Raw genomic sequence first — 24251 nt, forward strand, 5'->3', positions numbered from 1 at the left:
GTAACATATGTGTGTGCTGATAGTATGTGTGTACATGTGTGTATGTGTGTATGCAGGGGCCTGTGTATATGTGCTCATGTGTGAGTGTATGTGTGTCTGTGTGCACATGTGTATGTATTGTGTGTCTGAGTGTGTGAACGTATGTATGTGTGTATCTGTGTGTCTGAGTGGGTGCACATGTATATGTATGTATCTGTGTGTCTGAGTGTGTGCACGTGTCTATGTGTGTATCTGTGTGTCTGAGTGTGTGCAAGTGTGTATGTGTGTATTTTGTGTCTGAGTGTGTCTATGTGTGTGAGGAGAGAGATATAAATGTATAGAGAGATATGTCTATTACCAGCCTAGGATAATTTAATGATCTATCACACACGCAAACAAACAAACACACATACACACACACACACACACACACACACACACAAATAAAAAACCACTGTTGAACATCTGTAATTTGAGATTGACATTTCATCTAGACTTCCATGCTGAGATACTGTAGAGATGGCATTTATTTGACAGAAGGCTAGCCAGTATCGGAAATTTCATCTCCAGCACAGGACTATAATAAAGTTGACAGTCTTATTTAGAAGCCGAATCAATGGTCTTAGAGTATTGACTCTGATGCCACTGATTAAATTAAGCACTAAGAAGTCATGAATTATCCACGCCCTCAACAATTTTCACTGAGCTGATATTCTGATTTCCATAAGCAAAGGACAGCAAAGTGCATCAGAAACAAAGTTTCATAAGCTTCGCTTTCGATAAATATTTGATGAGCATCATGTTCAGATTTGATTAATGTTCTAATAGAAACATTAATTTTTTTTCAACTAATTGAGACATAAGACTGAACATTAAGAATTTCTTCCCCAGGACCTGGGTGGGAGAGGGAAAGGAGAGGGGAAAGGGAAAACAGGATCAGGTATGTGGTGGCAAGACAGAAGCAGAAGGACAGGAGGATGGATGGAAATATGCAGCCTCAGGGGAGCTTGGGAGGGTGGACCTTCTAGAAAGTACCAGAGACCTGGGAGGTGAGAGATTCTCAGTATTCAATGGGAGTGACCTTAGCCAAAATGCCCAATAATGGGGAGAGGGAACTCAAAGAGTCCACCTCCCATAGATAGACAGGGCCTCAAGTGGAGGGATGGGATTACCAACCCTCAGCCAAAATTTCTGACCCAGAATTGTTCCTGTCTAAAAGAACTGCAGGGACAAAAACAGAGAAGAAACTGAAGACAGGAGTCTAGCATGTGGGTTCTCTGAAAGGATCTACCAGCAGCTGACTGGTGCAGACACAGATACTTAAACCCAACTATTAGATTAAAGTCAGGGACTCCCATGGTTGAATGAGGGGAAGGATTGAAGAAGCTGAAAGGGGAGGATGATCCCAATAGGAGGCCAGCAGTCTCAACTAACTCAGACCCCAGGGAGCTCCGAGAGATTGAACCACCAGCCAGGCACAGGCTGGTCTGAGCCCCTGCCCCCACCCATACATATATATCAGAGGACTGCCTGGCCTGACCTCAGTGGGAGAAGATGTGCCTTATCCTCAAGAGACTTGAGGCCCCAGGGAAGTGGGAGGCTTGGTGTGTGTTGGTCAGAGAGAAACACCCTCTCAAAGACAAGAGAGAGGAAGAGTGGGAGGAGGAACTGTGAGAGGGGCTCTGGGGGAGTGACAACTAGAATGTGAATAAATTTTTTAAATTTTTTTTTAAAAGAATTTTGTGCCCATAATTTCCTTCTCAGCCACCATAGGCTAGCCAACAAAAAGCCAAGTGGCAGGTGTTACTTTTAAAGTTATTGGTCAGTGGGGTTCTCCTAAACCACCAAACATTACAGACTAATGACATTGATTTGGATTGCCCTCCATGACTTAAGGGTGCATCTGATTCCTGGCGGCACAACTTGAGTTACATGCTATGAAGAAATCAAGCTAGTACCAACCTAGACTGACTGGCTTTAAAAGTGCTGGAAGGTACTGTACATGCTACCGTAAGAAAAAGACAGTCTTACCCAGACGTGAACCTTGTAAGCGACATTAATGACTGGCTTGGAAATGCACACACTAGTGGCATAGATATTATGGAAATAAGCAAACACTTTCTGCTTGAACTTAAGGCCTGCCCCACGAGACGGAATGCATGCTCAGTACTGTCAATTTAACCGAGAACCTGTGGCTGAGTAAGTCATAGGTCCTAGGGGAGAACGAACCTAATAATAACATTCTGTAAAATGAACATAGGATTGAACTGACTGCTAAATACTTACCGCTAAACCTGTAGATAGGAGCAGTTCTCAGGGCTTATCTGAGAAACTTCTTTTTGTAGTATACAGTAACTAATACACAGACTTACAACTGGTCAGTGTGCAGGTAAGAAGAGTGGATGCTCAGCTCTAAATGGGATCGATCTCTCTCTGCCTCTCTGTCTCTATCTATCTCTCTATCTCTCTATCTCTCCGTTTCTCTGTCTCTGTCTCTGCCTGTATCTCTCTCTGTGTGTATGTCTCGCTCAGTGTGTCTCTCTGTGTCTGTCTCTGCTTCTCTCTGCTTATCTGTCTTTCTCTGACTCTGTCTCTCTCTGACTCTCTGTCTCTCTATCTCTGCCTCTACCTGTCTCTCCTCTCTCTCTACCTCGCTCTGCTTCACTGTCTCTGTCTCTGCCACTCTGTCTCTTCCCTCTGCTTCTCTCTGCTTCTGTCTCTCTGTCTCTGCCTCTCTATCTCTCTGTCTCTCTTACCTCTCTCTGCTTCTCTCTCTCTCTCTCTCTCTCTCTCTCTCTCTCTCTCTCTCTTTATCTCTCTCTCTGATACACACACAGAAAGGAGGGATCAGAGCAAGCAGAAATCATATTGAAAGAAGGAGAGGCACCAGAGGACCACTGCAAAACATCAATCTATTTCCAGTACTCAGACACAACAGAGCCATTACACACATGACTGCCCAGCACCGTAACTGTACGCACAAGGCCTGCACAAAATCTTGTCAGCCAAAAAATCCCAGTGTGAATGGGAGGGACACTCACAGAATACTATCTCTAGCCAAAAAGCTATTGGCAGCTGAAGGCTGCTGAGGGAGGGTGTGTGTTAGTTTGCTTCAGGGATGTGAGCCCCTGGTAGGCTGCCCATGCTTCAGTGAGTGGCCCAGCGTGCATGCTGCCTGCACTAAAAAGGTTCAGTAGGCTTAACAACAGCACACGGGGTTGAGAGGAAACCAAGTGAGGGGAAGAGTTGGAGGGAAACTTGATCAAGGGACATTATATACATATATGACATTCTCAAACAAAATTTAAATATATATTTTTACTTTATGTGGTTTTGCCTGTATTCATGTATGTGCACTTTATGCATACATAGTGTCCATGGAAGCCAGATTAATGTCAGATACCCCAGAACTGGAAACATTATGAGTTACCTACCATGTGGTTGCTGGAAATCAAACTCAGGTTCACTGTAAGACCAGAAACTATTGGTAACTATTGAGCCATCTCTCTAGTCTCTTAAACAATACATTGGGGTGAAGATTTTAAAAAAGAATGTCTTTCTTTGTTTGTCAGATAGAGACCTTTAACACTTGTGTTTGGGAGTGAGAGACAAGAGCATCTGGAGTTTGAGACTTGCCTGGAATCCTTACTAACACTAAGGTCTAGGTCACATACCTGTGACATGTGAAACCTCTTTCACGTATCTACACATCTTTTCTAACAAATAAAAACGTGGACGAAAAACAAAAAGAGAAGTTGAGATACTGCCCAATTTGCAACACAGACTCATAAGAAAATGTGTGACGTAATATGATTTACAATGAATATATACAATGACCATGGTGATAATTAACAGCCATCACATGGACTTCAGCCCTGCTCAAAAGAGAGAAGTTGTGCCTGGTGCTAGAAACCTAGCCATCCATCAACCCAAGGTTGGAAATGCTGTGGGCCTTAAAGAAGAGCCTACTGCAGCCACTTTAGTAGCCTGGCATAATTCCGAACTTATCCTTATATCCACAGACAGAGCTCATCCATGGTCAAAGAAAAGAAAATTATCAAAATGCACACAAAGAGATCAGTGAGTGCCTGTCCCCAACTACAGCACAACCCCTGCAGCAAAGGCTCAGGGAGCATTGAGCAAGTGGAGCGGAAAGAGTGTAAGAGCCAAAAGACTGCAAAGTCTGCAGTAACAAGGAAGCTACACCAATGACACTTAACAATATGGCTGCCTAACCAAGGCCTGAACAACGAGTACCAGCAGCTGTGCTAATGTGGAAATGGGAAACCTCACAAGATCCCTAGACCAAGGACTTAGGCAACCAGTGACTGGGGGTGGGGGAGGGGAGGTTAGTTCTTCCCTGGGATGAACCTGTTAACTGTTATTCTAATACAAATTGGTTAACTCTGAAATCATACACACACAAGCCACACTATGTAGATTTGGAGTGTGTGTGTGTGTGTGTGTGTGTGTGTGTGTGTGTGTGTGTGTGTCAAGGATAAGCAAAGTAAAAGAGATTGGCAGTGTGAGAAGGGGTCTCTTAGAGGGTTTGGAAGGAGGGAGCCTGAGAGGAGCTGGAGGTAAGAAACAAAAGAAAGGAAGTAGCAATCTTTTATTTTAACATATTTTCTTCAAAAAATTAGGGGGCTGGAGAAATGTGGCTCAAGGGTTGAATGTATACTGCCTTTTCCAAAGACTTGAGTTTGATTCTCAGCACACATGTCAAGGTATCTGATGGCTTGACCTCCACAATCACTACCACCATGTGCATACCACACACATGCACACACACACACACCACTACCACCACACCACATGTGTGCACAGGTATGAATGTATAATGTAAATAATAATAGTAATAATTAACAGTTGTGTATGAAAGACACTGAGAGAAACCTCTCTCTAGTTGAATAGTTTGATGCAATTTTGTATCTGCTTAAGAGGAAACAGTCCATCATTGCAGACTTGGGTCAGTCCTTGAGGTTTCACCAACTAAAGCAGTCCACATCTAAGGGATTTGTTGTCATCGTATGATGGGAGAATATATGACACAGTACATCTCGTCTGGTAAGAATCTAAGGTTTTATACCCTCTTGCAATTTATCATGAAAGTCCTGTTAGAATGCTATACCAGTGCAAGACAAGACAAAGTGGCAATTTAGGAAATAGCTTGGAAAGAGGATAAAACCTAGTCTAGAAGAAAATTAGGCTTGAACCAAGAACAGGCCATGGCTCTTACATACTGAAACTCTGGAGTGGAGCCAGGAGATGTGGGTCATGCAGAGAAACAGGAAACAAAAGAAGATTCAAAAAGTATCCATCAAAGATGACTCTAAAATCACCGAAGAATAAGAAATAATAAGCACAGAAAAAGCAAGTATTATGAAGAAGGTAGAAGTTGTTACAAGAAATTGAATGCTGACAATATATATATATACATATATATGTATGTATATATGTATATATACACATATATGTATATATACACATATGTATATATTTATGTATATATGTATATGCGTATATATTTAAATGTTTTTAATTCCAATTCAGAATCAGAATTTTTTTAAATTAGTGGTACAAAGTAAGTAATTTCACCATAGCATTTCTCTGTGTGCATATTATTTTTACTACAGTCATGCTGTCTGTTACCTTTTCTTGATCTTTTTGCCTCTTTCCCAGCCCTAACAGTCAGCACTTCTTTCTCATGAATGTTCCCTCACTAGACTCTACCTACAAGAAGGGGGTAGAGTGTGTTCCCGCTGCTCCTGGGCATGTACATTAGCACAGTCATTATGGAAATCTGCAAAGAGACTCCTCAAAATATTTAAAGCAAAACTTCCATATGGTCCAGATTTAACCAGCAGTAAGTGTCTACACCATATCACCTCCCCACCCCACCCCCAAAAATATCTAAGTAGTTTCTGAGTGTATCCTTCTGAGTCAGGCTTGTTTCACTTAACATAATGATATAAACTCCATTTCCATCCGTTTCTTTTTTTTTTTTTTTCTTTATGGTTAGATAAAACTCCACTGCATATGTATGCCGCACTTTATCTGCTACCTCAGCCACTTCCGTAACTTGACTGGTAGAAGCTGTGCATGACTAAATATAGCAAGTGTACATAATCCACTCACTCTGATCCCTTACACTGTGTTCCCAGAACCGGCATAGCTGGATCAGATGACAATTCCCCCTCTAATGCTTGGGGGCCTTCTTGCTGACTTGCATAGTCACGCAATACTCCACATCCTCACGAAACTGTATATAAATCTTCCCCGTGCCCCCTGCATCCTTTCAAATACTCGTTTTCATTTGTTTTTCTGAATAACAGCCATTTTTATGAGGGTGAGAGAGAAGCTCGGTCCAGTTTTGATTTGCATTTTGCTAATACCTAAGTACATTGAACGTTTTCTCGTCATGTTTCCTTCGGGTTTGCGTCTTGTTATTTGACAAGTATCTGAAAAAGTTATTTTCCCAGAATACTGGATTATTTGGGCTTTTGTTGGTTAGTTAGCCTTTTTTTTTCCGAGTTAAGTATTCTAACTGTTGTTTATTCATCAGATGAGTAGCTGCCAGATGTTTTTCCTGCATTCTGTAGGCTGCCTCTCTACTTTATAATTTATTTTCCCAGACAGATATTTAATATCAAAATCCTACATGCCAATTCTTTTTCCCCTGAGTTTTCAGTGTCCAACTCAGAAACTGGGTGCCCAGGCCTCAGGTCAGAATGCTTTCCTATGCTGTCCCACATTTCCACACAAGTATTTAAAACACCACTGAGACCTGAGGCACCTTACATACCCTTTTTATCCACTCTTTGAATTTTTATTTCTTCATCATTTAAGACTATATAGTATAACCTAACCAGAAAGGGATTTAACTACATTTGAATGATAGAGACAACAGGAGACATTGTTCGTGTAATGTCATGATTACGGAAATCTCACAAGGTTACACCACCCACCCACATGAAACTGACACAAGCCTGTTCCTGTGAGCAACATCAGAGGCAGTACCTGAAACATCAGTGGGGTCGTCGCCGAAGAAAAGTTCAGATTCTTGACCATGTGACTTTCAGGGTCAAATTTTGACATAAATCCTTTGATTATGACTGTCTTGGCTGCCCCTTGTTCACCAATTAACAGCACAGCCTAAAGTAAAGGAGTTTAGGAAGAATGAAATAAACAATATGAGTTGAATTGTGCCCCTCCGACCCATCAACCCCTAAACTGAAGCAGGAATCCTTGGTACCTTCCAATACATCCATAGCTAGAGAAAGGGACTCTACAGACGTGACGACCCAAATGATCCTGCCTAATGATGGCCTTATAGAAGCAAAATATCTAGGTACACAAACCATAGGTGCATGCACACAGAAAAGGGCCTCGGGAAGACACAGGAAGGAGACACCATCTGTAAGCCAAGGACTAGGGACTATGGACGAACCAACCTCGTCAAAACCTTGATCCTTGGCTTTTAGCCTCCAGCACTGAGGAAACAAACTGCCATGATTTAAACCACTAAGCTGTGATGTTTTTTTTAGGACAGCCATGGCAAATTAAGTCAGTAACCAGAAGGGAAAGAATGATCTTAGCAACACAAGTCAAAATTCATCTCAATTGAGAATCAGGACTTTTCGACACATGAGGTTGTCCTTTGGAAATAACAAAAGGAGTTCACTCATTCAGGTAATACCTTCACTCATTCTAAAGAGAAACACAAAAGTAGTGTGAAATAAATGCAAGGTTCTTTTGTATTTTCATATGACCTTTTAAAGTAGACTCTTCACTGGTTTAAAAGTCGTACCTTGCCTTGTTTGGCAATAGTTTTGATTAGGAAGTCGGTCCGCACATTGTCCACATTTGGCACAAGGATAGATCCATACTCTGGGGTAGTATCAGGTGGGTACACATATTCTGGTGTACACGTGCTCCAATGCCTCCAAGTACCTGAGAACAACAGGGGGTTCACACCTTCTAGCTAATATTGTATGTTCCTGTAATGATCTTCAAATGTAATGACCTTCAAAGTGTCATAAAGATATCTCCAAATGCTCACCATAAAACAGATCATTAAGGGGGAACGGATATAGCCCAGCTGGTAGAATCATTTTCTAGCATGGACAGTTTCCTGTGTTCGACCACTAGCACCATATAAAACAGGGTCTTCTATTTTTCTTTCTGTTGCTTTAATAAAAAAAAAAATCTGACCAAAAACAACTTAGAGGAAAGTTTTTTTTAATTTTATACTTCCAGATCTCAGTCCACCACTGTGGGAAGTCAGGACAAGAACTCAGAAGTTCATGTACAGTTCTTGTACAGCTCAGAATCACTTCCCTAGATATGGTGACTCGCACAGTGGGCTGTACCCTTCTATATCGGTTGATAATCAACACAGTCCCTCACAGATACATCCACAGAGCAATCTGTTCTAGAGGGTTCTTAAGTTGTGATGAACTAGGATACCAGGTACAGAAGCACACATTTGTCACACAAGCACTTGGGATGTGGAAGCAGAAAATCAGATGCCGACTGTCATCTTCAACAACATAGCAAGGTGAAGGCCTATCTGAACTGTGGAAGACCATGTACCCAAAAAATATTCAGTAATAGATTTTGATACCTGTCAATTAGCTTCATCAAACCTTTCTAAGGAACTACTCCAAATGGAGTCCTATATTTGGACATATTCCAAAATGTTAGAACTGTTTTCTTAGTATGTAGCTTTTCAACAATATAGTGTACATAAAAAACATAGAAGACAGTGTAATGGCTTCACATAAGTGAAGCCATTACAACTTTTAGATGACAAATCTCACAAGCTTTTCATTGGGGGAAGATACTAGATGATATGTGTATGAATGCCCATAAAAATATAAAATTGCTTGGGTCTATTATTGTATATATGTGTATATGTATGCATGTATTGTATGCATTTATACACATGTAAGTCATTTTAAAGTATATATGGGTGTATATATAAAGATATATAGGTAAAGTAAATAGACAACTGTAGATATAGACACCAATATTTAATGTAATTTTTACAGCAATTGTTGGTTTCATTGAATGACTGATGTGTATCTAAGTAAGAAATTGATGCAAATTGCTTCCAGTTACTAAAGGTCTCCCTTGCCTTGCAAATGGAACTTGTACCTGGTACCCAAAGTAAAGCTCAATTACTATATTTTTTTATATGTTAAAATTCTTATTTCAGATTTGCCAGCAAATGGATAACACTAGAAAATATCATTCTGAGTGAGATAACCCTGACCCAGAAAGATGTGCATCATATGCACTCACTTATAAGTGGATATTAGCCACAAAGTACAGGATACCCATGCTACAACCTACAGAGCTAAAGAAGCTAAGTAACAAGAAAAGCTCAAGTGGGACATGTAAATCTCACTGAGAAGGGAAAACAGAGTAAACAGCACAAACACTGTGGGTGGATGGGGAGAGAAGACTGAATGCAGATGGGTTGGGGATGGGAATGAGAAGGATCAGAAGTGGGGAGGATGGAGGGAGAGAGTACTGGGAGAGACATCTGGAATCAGGAGGCATCTTTGCCACAAGCTAGAAACCTGGGGTAATGGAAACTCCCAGAATCAAGTAGAGTGACCCTAGCTAAGACTCCTAGCAATGTGGGGTATGAAACCTGAACTGGTCATCTCCTGTTATTCTCACTGGAAGGTAAGACTTCCACTGGAAGGATTGGGAAACAAACCCAATCACAAAACATGACCTACAATTTGTCCTGCCTCCAAGATGTGCTAGGGAAAAGGTAGCACAGAAATTGTGGGAGTGGCCAACCAAGGGCTTGTCCAACTAGAATCCCAAGCTATGAGTGCAAGCCTGTCTATAATGCTGCCCACAGGGTTGGGAGCCAGAGCCTGGATAGCCCAGAGACCCATGAGAGAAGCAAACACAAATAGCATTTTCAATGAAACTATTCCTAATGATATTCTGCTATACTGACAGATTGGAGCCTAACTCAATTATTATCAGAGTCTTCATCCAGCAACTTATGGAAGCAGCTGCAGAGACACACAGCTAAATACTAGGCAGGGCTTGGGGAATCCATGAGAAGAGAGAGGAAGGATTGTAAGGAGCCAGAGTGACCAAGGACAACACAAGAAAACCCACAGAATTAACTAACCTGAGTCCATAGGAGCTCATAAAGACTGAACCACCAACCAGAGAGCATGCAAGAGACTGTCCTAAACCCTCTGCATATACATAAACATACATACATACACACACACACACACATTATATATAAAGTGTGTGTGTGTGTGTGTGTGTGTGTGTGTGTGTGTGTGTGTGTGTGTAATAGTTGTGTCACTTGGTCTTCTTGTGGAACTCCTAACAGTGGGAGCAGGAGCTGTCTCTTTCAGTTGCCTGTCTTTGAGACTCTTTCCCTCTGCTGAGTTACATTGTCTAGCCTTAATAGAAGAGGAGGTACCTAATCTTACTGTAACTTATAGTTGTAGTTGGCTGATAGCCAATAAGGAGAAATGGAGGAGAAATGGATTGAGGAGGGAGAAAGACCAAAGGGAGGTGATAGGGAGGGACTAGGAGGTGAAAGAGGAGAGAAAACTGCTCTCAGAATGTAAAATAAATAAAATTTAAATTAAAAAAATTCAAGAGTTTAATTCTCACTTTAATAACACAACCCATCCTTGCACCCTACATACAGAGCATGCTCACCATCGGGTGCGACATAGTAGTCAAACATAGTGTCCCCAGCATCCGTCAGCTGTGGCAGGTGCAGTGTGGACCCTTCTCGAGAGCGCAGCCAGAGTTCCATCCTCCGACGACCCTCTAACTCCAGGACTGCACCCACGCTCCACATCATGGCAAAGACAAACAGCCTCCCCAGGTGCTCTGGGTCCACCTCTCCAGCCTGCTCCTGAGGATGCAGACAGCATTCTCTTTTCATTACTTGATCCTCCATCTAAAACAATAAATCTAGGAAAATGATAGGAGCTGTCCCCAGGAGAAGAAAAGAATGGTTCAATGGAGGAACGAATGGGAAAGCACATTCCATTGGTGCTGACTGGTTTCTAAAATAAATGAAAACAAGCAAGCAAGCTGTCTCAGTGGGTAAAGGCACGTGGCACCAGTCCTGATGGCCTTAGTTCAATCTCCCATACCCACATGGTAGAATGAGACAACCAGCAACCCACAACTTGTCCTCTGACTTCTATAAACACACAAAGTAAATAAATAAAATACAGTAGAAATGTTTTTAAACAAAAGTAATGGCATTTCTTTTCTTTCTTCTTTTTTATTTATTAATCATCCCATTTGTTTACACCTCAAATGATATCCCACTTCCTGGTTACTCCTCCACAAGTCCCCCATCCCACAGCCTCCCTCTTCTCCCTCCCCTTTGCCTCTATGAGGGTGTTTCCCACCCACCCACCCTCTCCCACCCCACCTCTCCAGCATCTCCCTATACTGGGACATCAAACCTCCACAGGACCAAGGGCCTCCCCTCCCATTGATGTCAGATCAGGCCATTCTCTGCTATCTATGTATCTAGAGCCATGGATCCCTCCCTTTACACTCCTTGGTGACATTTATTATATAGTTATGTTAACCAGCAACACAATTCAAATCAATGGCTTGCTTCATTCAAAGAAAGCAATAAGGGAAAATTGGTATGTCTGAAACCTCTGAATCCCTACCGCATTCTCACCAACCAACCCTAACCAAGCCTAGTTTCAAATGCACAGTGCGCTCAGGAGGAAGTTGCAATCCCTTACCTTTGGGGGTATCAGGCCTTGCAGCATGTGGGTGCTCTGTGTGATCACAAAGGCTTCCAGTACCTCCATCTTGAACTCCAGGTTCTGGATGCTGAACCGATACAGGTCCGGGAAAGTCTCTGCATACAGCTGTCGAAGGATTTCAGCCTCTTGAGGAGACCGTCTCTTGAGAAAACCCTGTGGGTTCACACACCCGTGCATTGGTGAAACCAGGAAAATGACCATTGGGGCATAAAAGCATTTCTACAGAATTATTAATTAATTAACATTGATTAACAATTAATGGTGATGCCAAGTGGTTGTATTGTGCTTAAGATGCACCAAGCCTGACTATGAACTCTTTCTTATAATGATTTATTTAAGCCTTTAAAGCAACTCTCTGAGATAGGAACTATCCTCATCCCCCTTTGACACTTGCAGCTTCAGTAAGTCACCCAGCATCCCTCTGCTGTTAAGTGACAAGGCCAGAATTAACTCTCAGAGTCTGTCTACAGCATTCACGTGCAGCTTCTGACATTAGAAGACAGAATCTTACGGCAGGCTCCTGATCCCCTGAGGATACTACATCATTTAAATGCATGTGAAGATGTGATTAGTTCTAATATTACTGTAAAAATCCAGGTAAGGTATAATAGAAGGGCACTATGTAAGGAGCAAGCTACATATTTGTGTATTAATACAATAAAAGTATTTTCCAAACAACTTTATAAAATTTAAATATATTGGGGGAGGAAATTATATAATTACAATTGACTTGTATTCTGTTGTACCTATGGTCACCAAGTACAGTTACATAAAAAAGAAAAAAAATCTACTGTGATAGTTTAAGCATAAAGAGTCCTTGGTCTCCTCCCCGGAGAGGTAGGATTCAGATCTGACACATTTATCTGTATTTTTTTAATTATTACTGATGAGTACTTTTGAATATCTGAGAGCACCTGTACTTCATTTTTAATGGATAGAAAAATTAATTATGCAATATGGAATCTGTAAAAGGCAATTTAGAGTCATACTTAAGGACGTCAGTATCATTTTGCTATAAAGCAGGGTCTTTTGTATCTCTCCATAAAGGTTATGAAGTCTAAAGCTAGCCCAGACTCATGTAGCTTTTGAAAAGGCATTAATAAAAGTTAGCATATCCCTATACAGATATGAGTATAAAAATATAATGGAAATTTAAAATAATACCTATATAGGTTAAATTAGAAAGTTTTAAAATAAAATCATCTTCAAAATACAAAGACAAAAATTTTAAATCTACCAATTAATGTCATAAAAGTCTCATGATTAATTAATTACCCAGTAGCACTTACTCTTAATCTAATAGTATGGATTTAATAAAACATATAAGCATGCAAGGTATGTAACTATAATAAATTCTAATTAATGTATTCTATAATATACTGACAGTAATAAGCTATTATACCTGATCATGAATTGAAGTAACATTATATAAACTGTTATTTCTAACCACAAAGTTAAAATTAATATTATGGCAACTGAATCTCATAAAAAATAATCTTTGTGTAAGTTTAACAAATCACCTTTAAGTTAAAATTCTAGGATGTTTGTTCTCAAATTTTATGTAAACAAGCACCTTTCAAAACTTTGCTATGAATCCCCAGAGTGATGATATTAAATTTTACTTTTCAATCCTCAGACACAGTTTGGCAGGAATTCATGTAGGCCTGACAACTACCTGAAAATCACAGTTCTAAGTGATTAGAAGGAGACTGAAGAAGCCTGTGAGGGGCAATCAGGGTCTCTGAGCATTCCTGAACATTCAGGGTCTGAGCAGCCCCGTGCATTCAAGGGCCTTTCAGAAACAGTAGCATAAAAAAGATATTGTCACCAGCTGCAGAAGAATCATCATGCTTACGAAGAAAGCTAAGGATGCCTTTCCCTTTCTAATTATACAAAAGAAAGGATTCAATCATACCTCAAGAATAGGACTCCAGTCGAGGACGGAGGAACTCATGAAAACCATCCCATTTCTTGAGACGGTAGCAGGAGAAGCATTGTCAATGTTATGAGGTTCAAAAACAATCTTGCAGTTTGGAGCCATGGGAATCCGGTCGCCATTGGCCAGAGTCAGGGTTTTATTATCATCCAACACAGAATTCAGGTTTTCAATCCAGATGGCATCAACTGGACCATCAAGAACGATCCAGATATGTTCCCCTGGATGCCACCCAAAAGAAGAGGAAGAGAGCACACACGCACACAGGTGCCTGTGTAAGTATCTATGAAGCTTGAGAGAGCACTATAACTCTCAAGAGTTCAGGAACAAGTATATAATGCCTGTTAATTTTAAATAAAACACAATTTTCAATGACGAAAGATCCTTACATGGCTGTTATGTTCAAACCATAATCAAACCCAAGACTCCTTTGTTCCTTGGACAAATTTTAAGTACCTTTCTGTATGTACCATTGTTCTAAGGGCTGAGACGTGACAATGGGTGAGATAATGTACCACTTTCACAGAGTTTACATTCTAAGTGGGAAAGACAGACAAATAATCAAAGAAACAACATAAGCAATTTTAAGCAGATTCAGAGAAGAAGCACTATTTTGGATAAAGTGTCAGTGAAAGATTTTACACAAAGACCGAAGTGATTTAAAGATTTAGACAAGTCTATGATCTTATCCATGCCGCATCTGTAAACAGAATGTACAAAGACCCTGAAGCAGGAACAAGCTTCAGGTGATAAAATAGACTGAATGCTTCATACCCTCCAAGGTGAAATATTGAATTCTTATTCTCTAAGATTAAATAGCATAGGATCAGAGGATGAAGGAGTGTGTTCAGGAATGAGCTGTCCTGATACAAGAAAGAAATCCCTTACCTCCCTATCCATGGAAGGATACAACCAAAAAGTTGAGACCCCTCAAAACAGTGTAAATTAAATACCTGTCTAATGTCTGTGGACCATCTTTGTTCTGTTGTATTACAGCAGTTCAAAGGGATGAGGAGAAGAAAATAAGACAGTAGGGCATGAAAAAATCAGACCTAGCTAACAAGATAAGGGGTAGTATATCAGTGCAACAGGAAAGGCCACAGGACAGGTCAGGCAAATTCAGTCTTGCATATGTCAGTACCCAGCAGAGATCCCTAGAAGTAGGGAGAAATCAGGACTTGATGTTAGACATGTAGAAGCTTTGAGTTTCGAAGTAGCAATTAAATCTGTGGAGGCTGTATAAGTTTCTACTAGACAAAAAAAAAAAAAAAAAGCCTGAGAACAGGTCATGTAACATTTAGATTTCTGCAAGGGATGCCACTGGTGTCCCTCCGCCCTTCCACCTTTTTAAGGCATCCCTTTCCAGTGAAAGTGGGAGTGAGCTCAAGCAGGCAAGATTCAGGAAGAGAAGCAACCAATCTTGTGGAGACCCCTGAAGGCAGAAGTGTAGTGAGAAGAGAAGGCAGTTAGTGTTTTAAATGCCTGAAATCTTCGAAGTTCTTCAGAATGTACCTCAGGAGACAATGGGGACCAACCCGATGGGGGTCACATAAGGAGATAAATGGAGCTAGAGAGTGACAAATGGAGGGAGTCTCGGCAAGAACGCAAATTCCAGTGAAGGTTACATGCCTCAGTTGTAGCTCTCTCCTTGTGTCTCCCTCTGCTACTCACCAATACCATCTCAGTCTGGTTCTAAGGCTTCCTTGCTGTGCCTGACAGTGAGGATTCCACTCAGATTAAGTGGCTTGGGATCCCTCATGAAACCCACTCAACTAACAATAGGTAAAATGCTGGTCCTAGCATGGGTCACGTTGAAAGACAAAGCTTGCCTCCTCTTCAGAGAAGCTGCCCTCTGAGCATTCTGGGAGTTAAAATTCCATCACTGTGTCTACATTTATGCTGGGTTACTGAACGTGTTAGAAGCAAATTTTTATTTTCCTGTAAAATAACAGTTCCTAATAGGAGCATTTTTCACTGTCCCTTGATTACAAGTGTTAAAGGACAGGCTCCTTCCCTTTCAAGAGATCCTGGATGATGCTATCTTAAAACACGTGACAGCAGGGGTCTGCTGCCCAGCGTGAAGGCTGGCAGGATCTGCCAAGTGCTCCTCCCTCCCGAGTTCTTTGCCCTGCACGTTGTCCTTTTCTCTCTCTGAAGTGAGAACACACAATGAGAGGTGAGCCGCTACCATTTCTTCCAGCTGAGGTGATATTCTGAGAACACTGTGCTCTGTTTACAGTGTCTATGAAAGAGACAACCGCAGACTGAATAGCCGGCTCTTAAAGGTTTGCTTCAACAATCCAATGCCAGTGTCCTCAAAACAAAATGATTTGGCAGCTCACTTTGGGTATATATAATTTTCTGCCCCCAAAAATGCTCAGTTCTCTACATGATTTCATAAGAGAATCAGTTTAAAAAAAAAAAAACAAGCTGTGCAGAAGCAAATGTTACATTTTCAAACTCTGTGTTGAGCATAATAGAACAAATATCGCCTTGTTCAATGCTTTCAGCCTTCTTAACAGCTCTTCTGTCGATTTTATTCTAAAGTATTACAAGAATGTGTAAGTATTGTTTTAAGAAACAAACATCCTTTAAAGAGCAGGTGTTTAGAGCCAGCAAGAGAGCTTAGCAGATAAAAATGTCCTACCCTGAAACCACATGGCAGAAGGCATGGGTCTCCAACAGCTAAAATGCTGTCTTCTGACTTTACATTGCACACTGTGACTTATGCACACTCACATACACATGCACACACATACACACACACACATGCACACACACACACGTACACACATACATACATGTACACATACACACACATGCACACACAAGCACACATGCACACATATACATACATGCACACAAACACACATGCACACATACACACACATACATGCACACACACAAGCACACACCTGCACACACACATACATGCACACACACATGCATGCACACATGCATACACACATACATGTATACACACACATGCACACACATGTATACACATACATGCATACACACACAAGCATGCACGCACTCATGTGCACATACACATACACGCATACACACATACACACACATGCACACACACATACACGCACACAAGCACGCACCCGCACACACATACATGCACACACACATGCATACACACATGCATACACACATACATGTATACACACACATGCACACACATGTATACACATACATGCATACACACACAAGCATGCACACACACGTGCACACATACATACAAACATACACACATGCATATACACACAGATGCATACACACACATGCAAACACATACATGCACACATGACATGAGCACAAAATAATTAAGTCAAATCCAATAAAAATGTTAAAGGTGAGGCTTAAGTGTACTAAACAAAACTTTGATTACTTCAACACTCAGAAATTTAGTTAAATCTTTTACTTAGTCTTGGCTAACACATATATGCACAACACCACTGCTTGGTAATTCTATCTAGACATCTATGATCTTGTTTAGAAGTGCATGTTTAACATATTATTTATTCATCTACCTTTCTTTGCTTTCAATGTCTTCCTCCAAAGGGTAGAAAATATTCCATCCGTCCAATCGTTTGTGGCCACATCGAGTCGACCAAACATCTGTGGGGCAGTAATTGCTTTGGGATTCATCCTCATTTCTCTGTGCGGTTTTCCACAATCTGCAGCAAGTGCATCCAAATTTTAAACATCTCGGATGTGGCATGGACCAACATGAAGCAAGATTGCACTAATTTGTGGTGGACTGTCAGCAAGTGGCCAAAATATGGACAGTGAAAGAGTAAACTAAAATATATGTCATTCTGCATTCCAAGTTGTAATTAGCCTTGTTATCCTTTATTGAGCACGGCACTTTGCTGTGTAGGAAATAAATTCATATTGCCTTGGGGGCAAAGGAGATGCCATGCTGGAGCTATGCAAGTACTTTCTCAGTGTGTGTAAGAACTACCCAGTCCACTGGAGGGTCCTAACTATAGAAGATATGAGGGGCGAGGAACACCTCTCCTTCATTTTCTCTCTTGTTACTGAGCTTAGGTAGTTGTTCATATTCTGCAGTCTTCAGGCTGGGATTTATACTATCTTAGTCCCCTGATTTCAGGTACAGAAGTACAAAACCAGCTGTTCTGGGTCTCCAATTTGTGAATAGCAGGTGATGAGACTTCTTAGCATCTACTAGCATTAAACCAACACAAAAAATCTGTCTCTCATGTGTGTGTGTATGTGCGTGTGTATGTGTCTCTGTGTGTGCATGTGTGTGGCTCTGTGTGGCTCTGTGTGGCTCTGTATGTCTGTGGGTGTGCATGTGTATGTCTGTATGTGTCTCAGTGTGTATCTGTGTATTGTGTGTCTCTGTGTGTGTCTGTGTACGTCCCCTACTGCATCAGTTTCCCTAAATAATCTTAAATAAATACCACTTAAAAAAACAGAACCATGTTTCTAATTTCTAGAAATCACAAAGCTAATTGGGGTAATTATTTGCAGTATCTTATGATGCAAAAGTTCAACCTAACCACAGTTGAGCTTTTGCAATAGGTGACATCCATAATACTCTGGCTATACTACTTGTTTTTAATATAGTCACACTTTATGAAAATCGTTAAGTGTATGTTGGTCATGTTTATGGGTGAAAACTATTTATTCTGTTGCACATAAAATATACATCATCAAAAGACATCCAGTAGATAGTAGATAGGCCTTTCAGTTTTGTTTATGATATAATACACACACACACACAGTATAAGAATAAATCTTTGACTTTGATAATGTTGCTTAGATGCATTCCTCTTGAGTCTTCCTCAAGGTGTTTCTTGACTGAGTCCTGATCATTCCACCATTGTAGACCTAGTGTGAACACCTTTTCTTACACTCAATCCTTATATACCTCCCTCCCATAATCTCTTCTTTCCATGGCCATCAGATGGTTTTCTGCAAGCAGGGGTGATGATCATGACATGCAAGCTCAATGGCTTCTCCAGACACACAGAATGAAACCCAGGTACCTAGTATGGTTAGAAAACTTCCAAACTTCCAATGGGGATGGAACAGATACTGACTGCCCTTATTGGGGCACCATGAAAGCAGGGAGAGGAGGAATTGGATTCTCAGAGTCTTGAATGAAGGGACAAAGAAGCAGAATAAGCCAGTAAATAGCACCTCACTTAAGTACTCAACTATGGAATGAACATCAAAAGATTATGGGGTGAAACGCTGGCCATTAGCTCTTCTCCCCAACTAGTTAAGGATATAGCTGTCTTGAGGATATTAATTCCTTTTCTCTGAGTCACTTCCTCATATTGGGATAAATATGGGACTAAAAGTTGAGAGGTATTTCTGAAGCTAGAGTGGGCTCTCCGAGACAGTGACATCTACAACAAGGGACTGCTAAGGGAGAGTGACACTTGATGCCAAGACTAGCACTTACTATACCTCTCCACGTAGCCGTATGACACCCATCCCCACCACCACCTATAAACAAATCGTATTTCAGCCATGCTCAAGCACCACTCCTGAGTATCCCACACTTCCCCATCACTCATCCTTCACAGGCTCTTCCTTCTGTGACTAATGCCTGTTATCCATCAACTACTCAAGCCTTAGATCTCAGAGGAAGCAGCACCTTCCCTGTAAGGCTCTTTATAACAACTTAGAAAGTTTCTCGTGCCCTCTTCCTCTGTTCCCCTTCTACCTCAAACCTTCCTCCTAACAATGACACGATCAGTCACAATTATCTGTGCCTGTGCCTGTCTCCTTGCCACACCATTAACCTCTTACACACTTTTGCATGCTTATTTCCCTGCTTCTAATATAGAACATGGACAACTGCAAAGTACATAATATTAAATAAACAATTCGCAGGAATTGCACTGTGAACCAGCTAACAACACCGCTCAGGTCTTGCACTTCTCTGATAGAAGTTCCGCCCAATTATCTCCTTCATCTTTTGGATAATTAAACTTTCCAACCTGAAACAATGTGGTGCTTAATATAATTAATGTTTATCCTATATACTAAAGCCGAGAGTAAGTTAATAAACACCAAATAGTCTAATAATAAATTTAGCTTTTCGTGGCACTTCTCCCAAAACAAAACACCAAAGAGATTACATAACCCTAGTGCAGCACACACAATGTATCTATATTGTTTAATATTGTTTAGTGTAGGTATATTGTATAATATTGTTTAATGTTTCTATATTGTTTACTATTTAGCAGATCATTTTGTTCAAGTCACTGTACCAGGTGCATTCGCAGTTGATTGTTAACAGAAAACAGCTTCGACTGTAATAAAAATATAGAGCATAATTATGAAAACATCGTCATTTACAAACATTTACCAATCCCAAACCAAAGCATACATGAAAAACCACATAATAAATCCTGAAGATGTAAGTTGTCAGTTTGGAGCAGGAAGTCGCTGGCAAAGAACACAGTTCGTTACCATTTGAAGATTGAGCCCTCACATACAAAAACTCACATCTTTATCCAATAATTTCTAGAAATGAGACCAAATGTCTCATATAAAGAACCCTGACATAGACACTGTTAGTCTCCAGCAACAACCAACAGTGTACCAGTGTCAGTGAGCTGGGCTCCGTTAACTGGAATCCTACGGCACCTTCTCCAGCTCCAATGCTCTATTCCATTCCAACAGACAAAGTTCATAAATATTTTGTAATTTAGTTCTGTCACCACTCAGGCTGCTAACATGTTTAGAGGCATCAATGTTCAATGAGAATCGGAGAATACAAGGATAATAGCCAACAGGGCAATACCCATTATCCTTACCACCTAAGGTAATTACCACCTAAGGTAATAAACTTGAGGGGCATCTGGAAGTAAGGTTCACTTATTAAACCTCACTAGAAAAATATCTGCATAACTGTTGGGCTGTAGGATTAAGATGACTCTTCATGACAGAATTTAAGAATTGAGATTGGAATTATTTTTGTTTACTCCATAGTAACATTGCATTATGGAATTAGTGGAAAGTGGCATGGTGTATTGGGAATTTTCTGATGGACCCTCACCCTAACTCTCTGTCCCATCAGCTACCATTTTCTGACCTTGGGCATTTCTGAATCTGAGTCTTGGTTTTTATATAAAATAAACATCCTCCTCTGGAGCTGAACATGAAGAGGAAATTAGATGTGTAAAACATACAGAACAATGAAAATGACACTTTAAAATGTTTCCTTTCTGTGGTGCGTGAACACAATACATTATTTCTTAAATGTCCCCAGTCAGCAGTAAACAAGTATTCCTTCCTTTAAAAACGTGTTTGTCTCTCTGCCTTCACATCTCTCTTGAGCACTCAAATGTGCTACAACTGTTGAAATGTGTCACCCAGGGCAATGAAATGGCTGCTCCGTACCTGTCATGGCTTTCATCAGGGTGTGGATGCAGGTGGTCTTCCCTGATCCACTAGGCCCCAGGGTCATCATCCCATGCCTCACCCTCTGCGTTTCAAACAGCTGGATGACTTTCAGTTTCCAAGGAGGATGGTTAATTAAGCCAGCTTCCTCAACCTGAAACACAGCAAAATCCCTACAGTAGGTAACATTCATGGTCATCCAGACTTACAATGATGAAGGGTGGGAGAGAAGAAATGGGAGGTCAGGGGTTGATGGCTATGGAGCTTCAGTTTGGGAAGATGGTAAATGATCTGAGGATGGAGAGTAGAGATGACTACATAGTAAAGACCCAGGAGTGGGAGGATACTGACTGCCATCATTCTGACTCCTTCACAGCCTGCAAATTAATAAACTGGATGATGTGCACCCAACCACAATTAAAGAAAACCTACCACACAAGAATAATGTATGCAAACATAGACAAAGAGTAGACCAACATACTCTTTCATCCCAAGCTAGTAAGAAGCATATGCATTTCTCTTCAGGAACTGACTTCATAAGTACCAATACTTGATTGAATATAAGTCTGAGTGTAAACTTAAGAATAGAGAATTTAATAGCAAAATATGTCTTAAACACTTCATTTAAATAATGATATTTGTAACCAGAAAAACACATGGTATGTCAGATTGATTGAAAATCCATGTAAATTCCAAGCAGCCTAAACACTAGATATCATGTGTGTGCATCCAGGGTTTCTATCCACCAAAAGCATGGAGTATAGAAGTTTTTCAATCAATGTTATAATATTCTGCAAAATGAGATGATGAAGTTGGTACTCTGAACAGGTTAGGACATTGAATCATAGAATGACCAATTTTCTATGAGGTACAACTTGGAGCCATTAAGTTGGGATCTAAGCCCAAAACATCCAGGTCTAAGACCTATTTATAAAACAACTATATTATGCTTGAATTCACTGTAAGTCATGATTTTATTTTGACCAGAATAACTTTGAGCTCATGAATGCAGGCGCAACAGCTTCATTGAGCCCAGAAGACCCTATTCCACAACCTTCTGTTTTCTAGTTCGTGCATTCTTCCTGTGTCCTCTTCCATAATGTTCCCTGACCTATAGAGAGGAAGTTATGCACACACTTCCAAATACATGGTCACATGGTCAGCCTGGGTTAAACTCAGTAAGTTAGAAAGACAAAGAGAAAACAAAAAGACATTAATCTGGGAAGGGGATTGATGGGAAAGATGGAGGTGGATGGGGTGAGAAGGAAAGGAGAAAAAGCAGGGATTCAAGTGATTTGAGTTATTGTATATGTCTGTGAAATTATCAAAGAACACACTTAAGTGATAGAATATTAGAAACACAAAGTAACTTTGAATAATGATCATGTATTTGTATGTAACACACACTCTTCAGAAAGTTCATGCTCCAACTAGTATCTGACATAAGCCATCTTATAAATCACTCAGCCCTTTAGGAAGACTAAATCATTAATTTAGCCAAATGATAAGAAAATATTTTTGCAGAATGAATTATTACTCTTTATGCATCGGTAAACTCAGACATTAGGGTACTAATCTTCAAACAAAAAAATACAGGAAGTACTACTATATTTAAACTGTACTCCAAATATTTTCAAGAAAATCAATTTTATGTTATAAACTAATAACTAATTTTTTTTCTAAAATTCTTCTTCAAGGAAGGTAAACTAAGGTGTAATGTTTATACTGTTCATCTCCACTCATAGACTGTAGTCAATTAAACAGCAGCAAGTGTCCATAAATTCAGATGCTTGACTAGGCACATTGCTATGGAATCCTCCATCACAGAGACTATGGAAGATTACACTAATCTTCCAGAGGAAATGAATGTAGAGAAGTCACATGACATCACTGCAAGTAGAATACAGAAACATAAGTCTGGAGACTCCTGTGGCAGATGCCAGAGCCAAACTGAGGTCCAACAGAAAACCCATCTGTCTTAGCGTTTCTATTCCTGCACAAAACATCATGACCAAGAAGCAAGTTAGGGATGAAAGGGTTTATTCAGCTTACACTTCCACATTGCTGTTCATCACCAAAGGAAGTCAGGACAAGAACTCACACAGGACAGGAACTTGGAGGCAGGAGCTGATGCACAGGCCATGGAGGAGTGCTGCTTACTGGCTTGCTTCCCTGGCTTGCTCAGCTTAATTTGCTATAGAACCCACGACTACCAGCCAGGGATGGCACCACTCACAATGAGCTAGGCCCTCCCACCCTGGATTACTAATTGGGAAAATGCCTTACAACTGGATCTCACAGAGGCATTTCCTCAAGGGAGGCTCCTTTCTCTGTGATAACTCCAGCTTGTGTCAAGCTGACACACAAAAACAGCCAGTACACCATCTGAATCCCTACAGACTCTGCCAACCTGTGACATTTTATTTCTAAATCTAGTGGGATGGTTCCCAGTAGTCCTGGCACCATTCAGATGTGACTTTCTGGACATGTGGCTACGCAAAGGCAGAAGAACTTTGTTGGGGGAGCTTCATCAATGGCCAGCAGTGACCTCTCCTTTAGAAAGGCTGCAGCCTTGGTGTCACTCTTGGGGCCACAGTGAGGGTGAGGACACTCTCCTTCACTCCCACCAAACTCAGACAGCTCAGATACAACACTTAGTGTACGCACCATGAAATGCATTACCTGTTTACTGATTGCTGTCTCCAGCTCAGGGTAGCCTGCTTTGTCCAAAAGAATATTTGGAAATAGATCTTCAATCAAACTCAAAAACAGGGGCTCGTCTTCATCAATCTACAAAGAACAACAGATAGAAAAGAGAGCAATGACTCCAACAACACAAACACAGAATATGCAGAAATTGTGAAAATGCTCAACACAGGCCAGGGGGACCATTAGTATATGAATAGAAGTTTATCTAATATGAATGATATGTTCTTCATGTTTCCCATAATTAAAAAGTTAAAGTGAGTAAAGAAAACAAAAATAAACAAACAATAAAAGAAAACCCTACCAACATTTCAAATGTTTCATAAAACCCTCCATTCAGAAGACAGAGGTCTGTAATTCCTAACTTAAACTAAATAAATTCTCTCAATAAAAAATATATTTGTAAATTAATTAGTTGGAATCTGGTTCTTAAT

General features: G+C 40.5%; 1 protein-coding gene across 1 annotated transcript in view; it reads right to left on the reverse strand.

Annotated features, from left to right (window-relative positions):
• Nucleotides 1-24251, reverse strand: part of Dnah5 (dynein axonemal heavy chain 5) — a 236059-nt gene that overhangs the window by 101022 nt on the left and 110786 nt on the right. The window contains exons 40-47 of the mRNA XM_034523461.2: nt 23794-23901; nt 21112-21265; nt 17256-17402; nt 13693-13934; nt 11754-11930; nt 10693-10894; nt 7790-7932; nt 7000-7134 (exon numbers count right to left, since the gene is read on the reverse strand). Of these exons, the coding sequence (XP_034379352.1) occupies nt 7000-7134; nt 7790-7932; nt 10693-10894; nt 11754-11930; nt 13693-13934; nt 17256-17402; nt 21112-21265; nt 23794-23901 (1308 nt within the window). The remainder of the gene's footprint in view (nt 1-6999; nt 7135-7789; nt 7933-10692; nt 10895-11753; nt 11931-13692; nt 13935-17255; nt 17403-21111; nt 21266-23793; nt 23902-24251) is intronic.

Source organism: Arvicanthis niloticus, chromosome 19 (genome assembly GCF_011762505.2).
Source record: "Arvicanthis niloticus isolate mArvNil1 chromosome 19, mArvNil1.pat.X, whole genome shotgun sequence".
NCBI classification, from domain to species: domain Eukaryota; kingdom Metazoa; phylum Chordata; class Mammalia; order Rodentia; family Muridae; genus Arvicanthis; species Arvicanthis niloticus.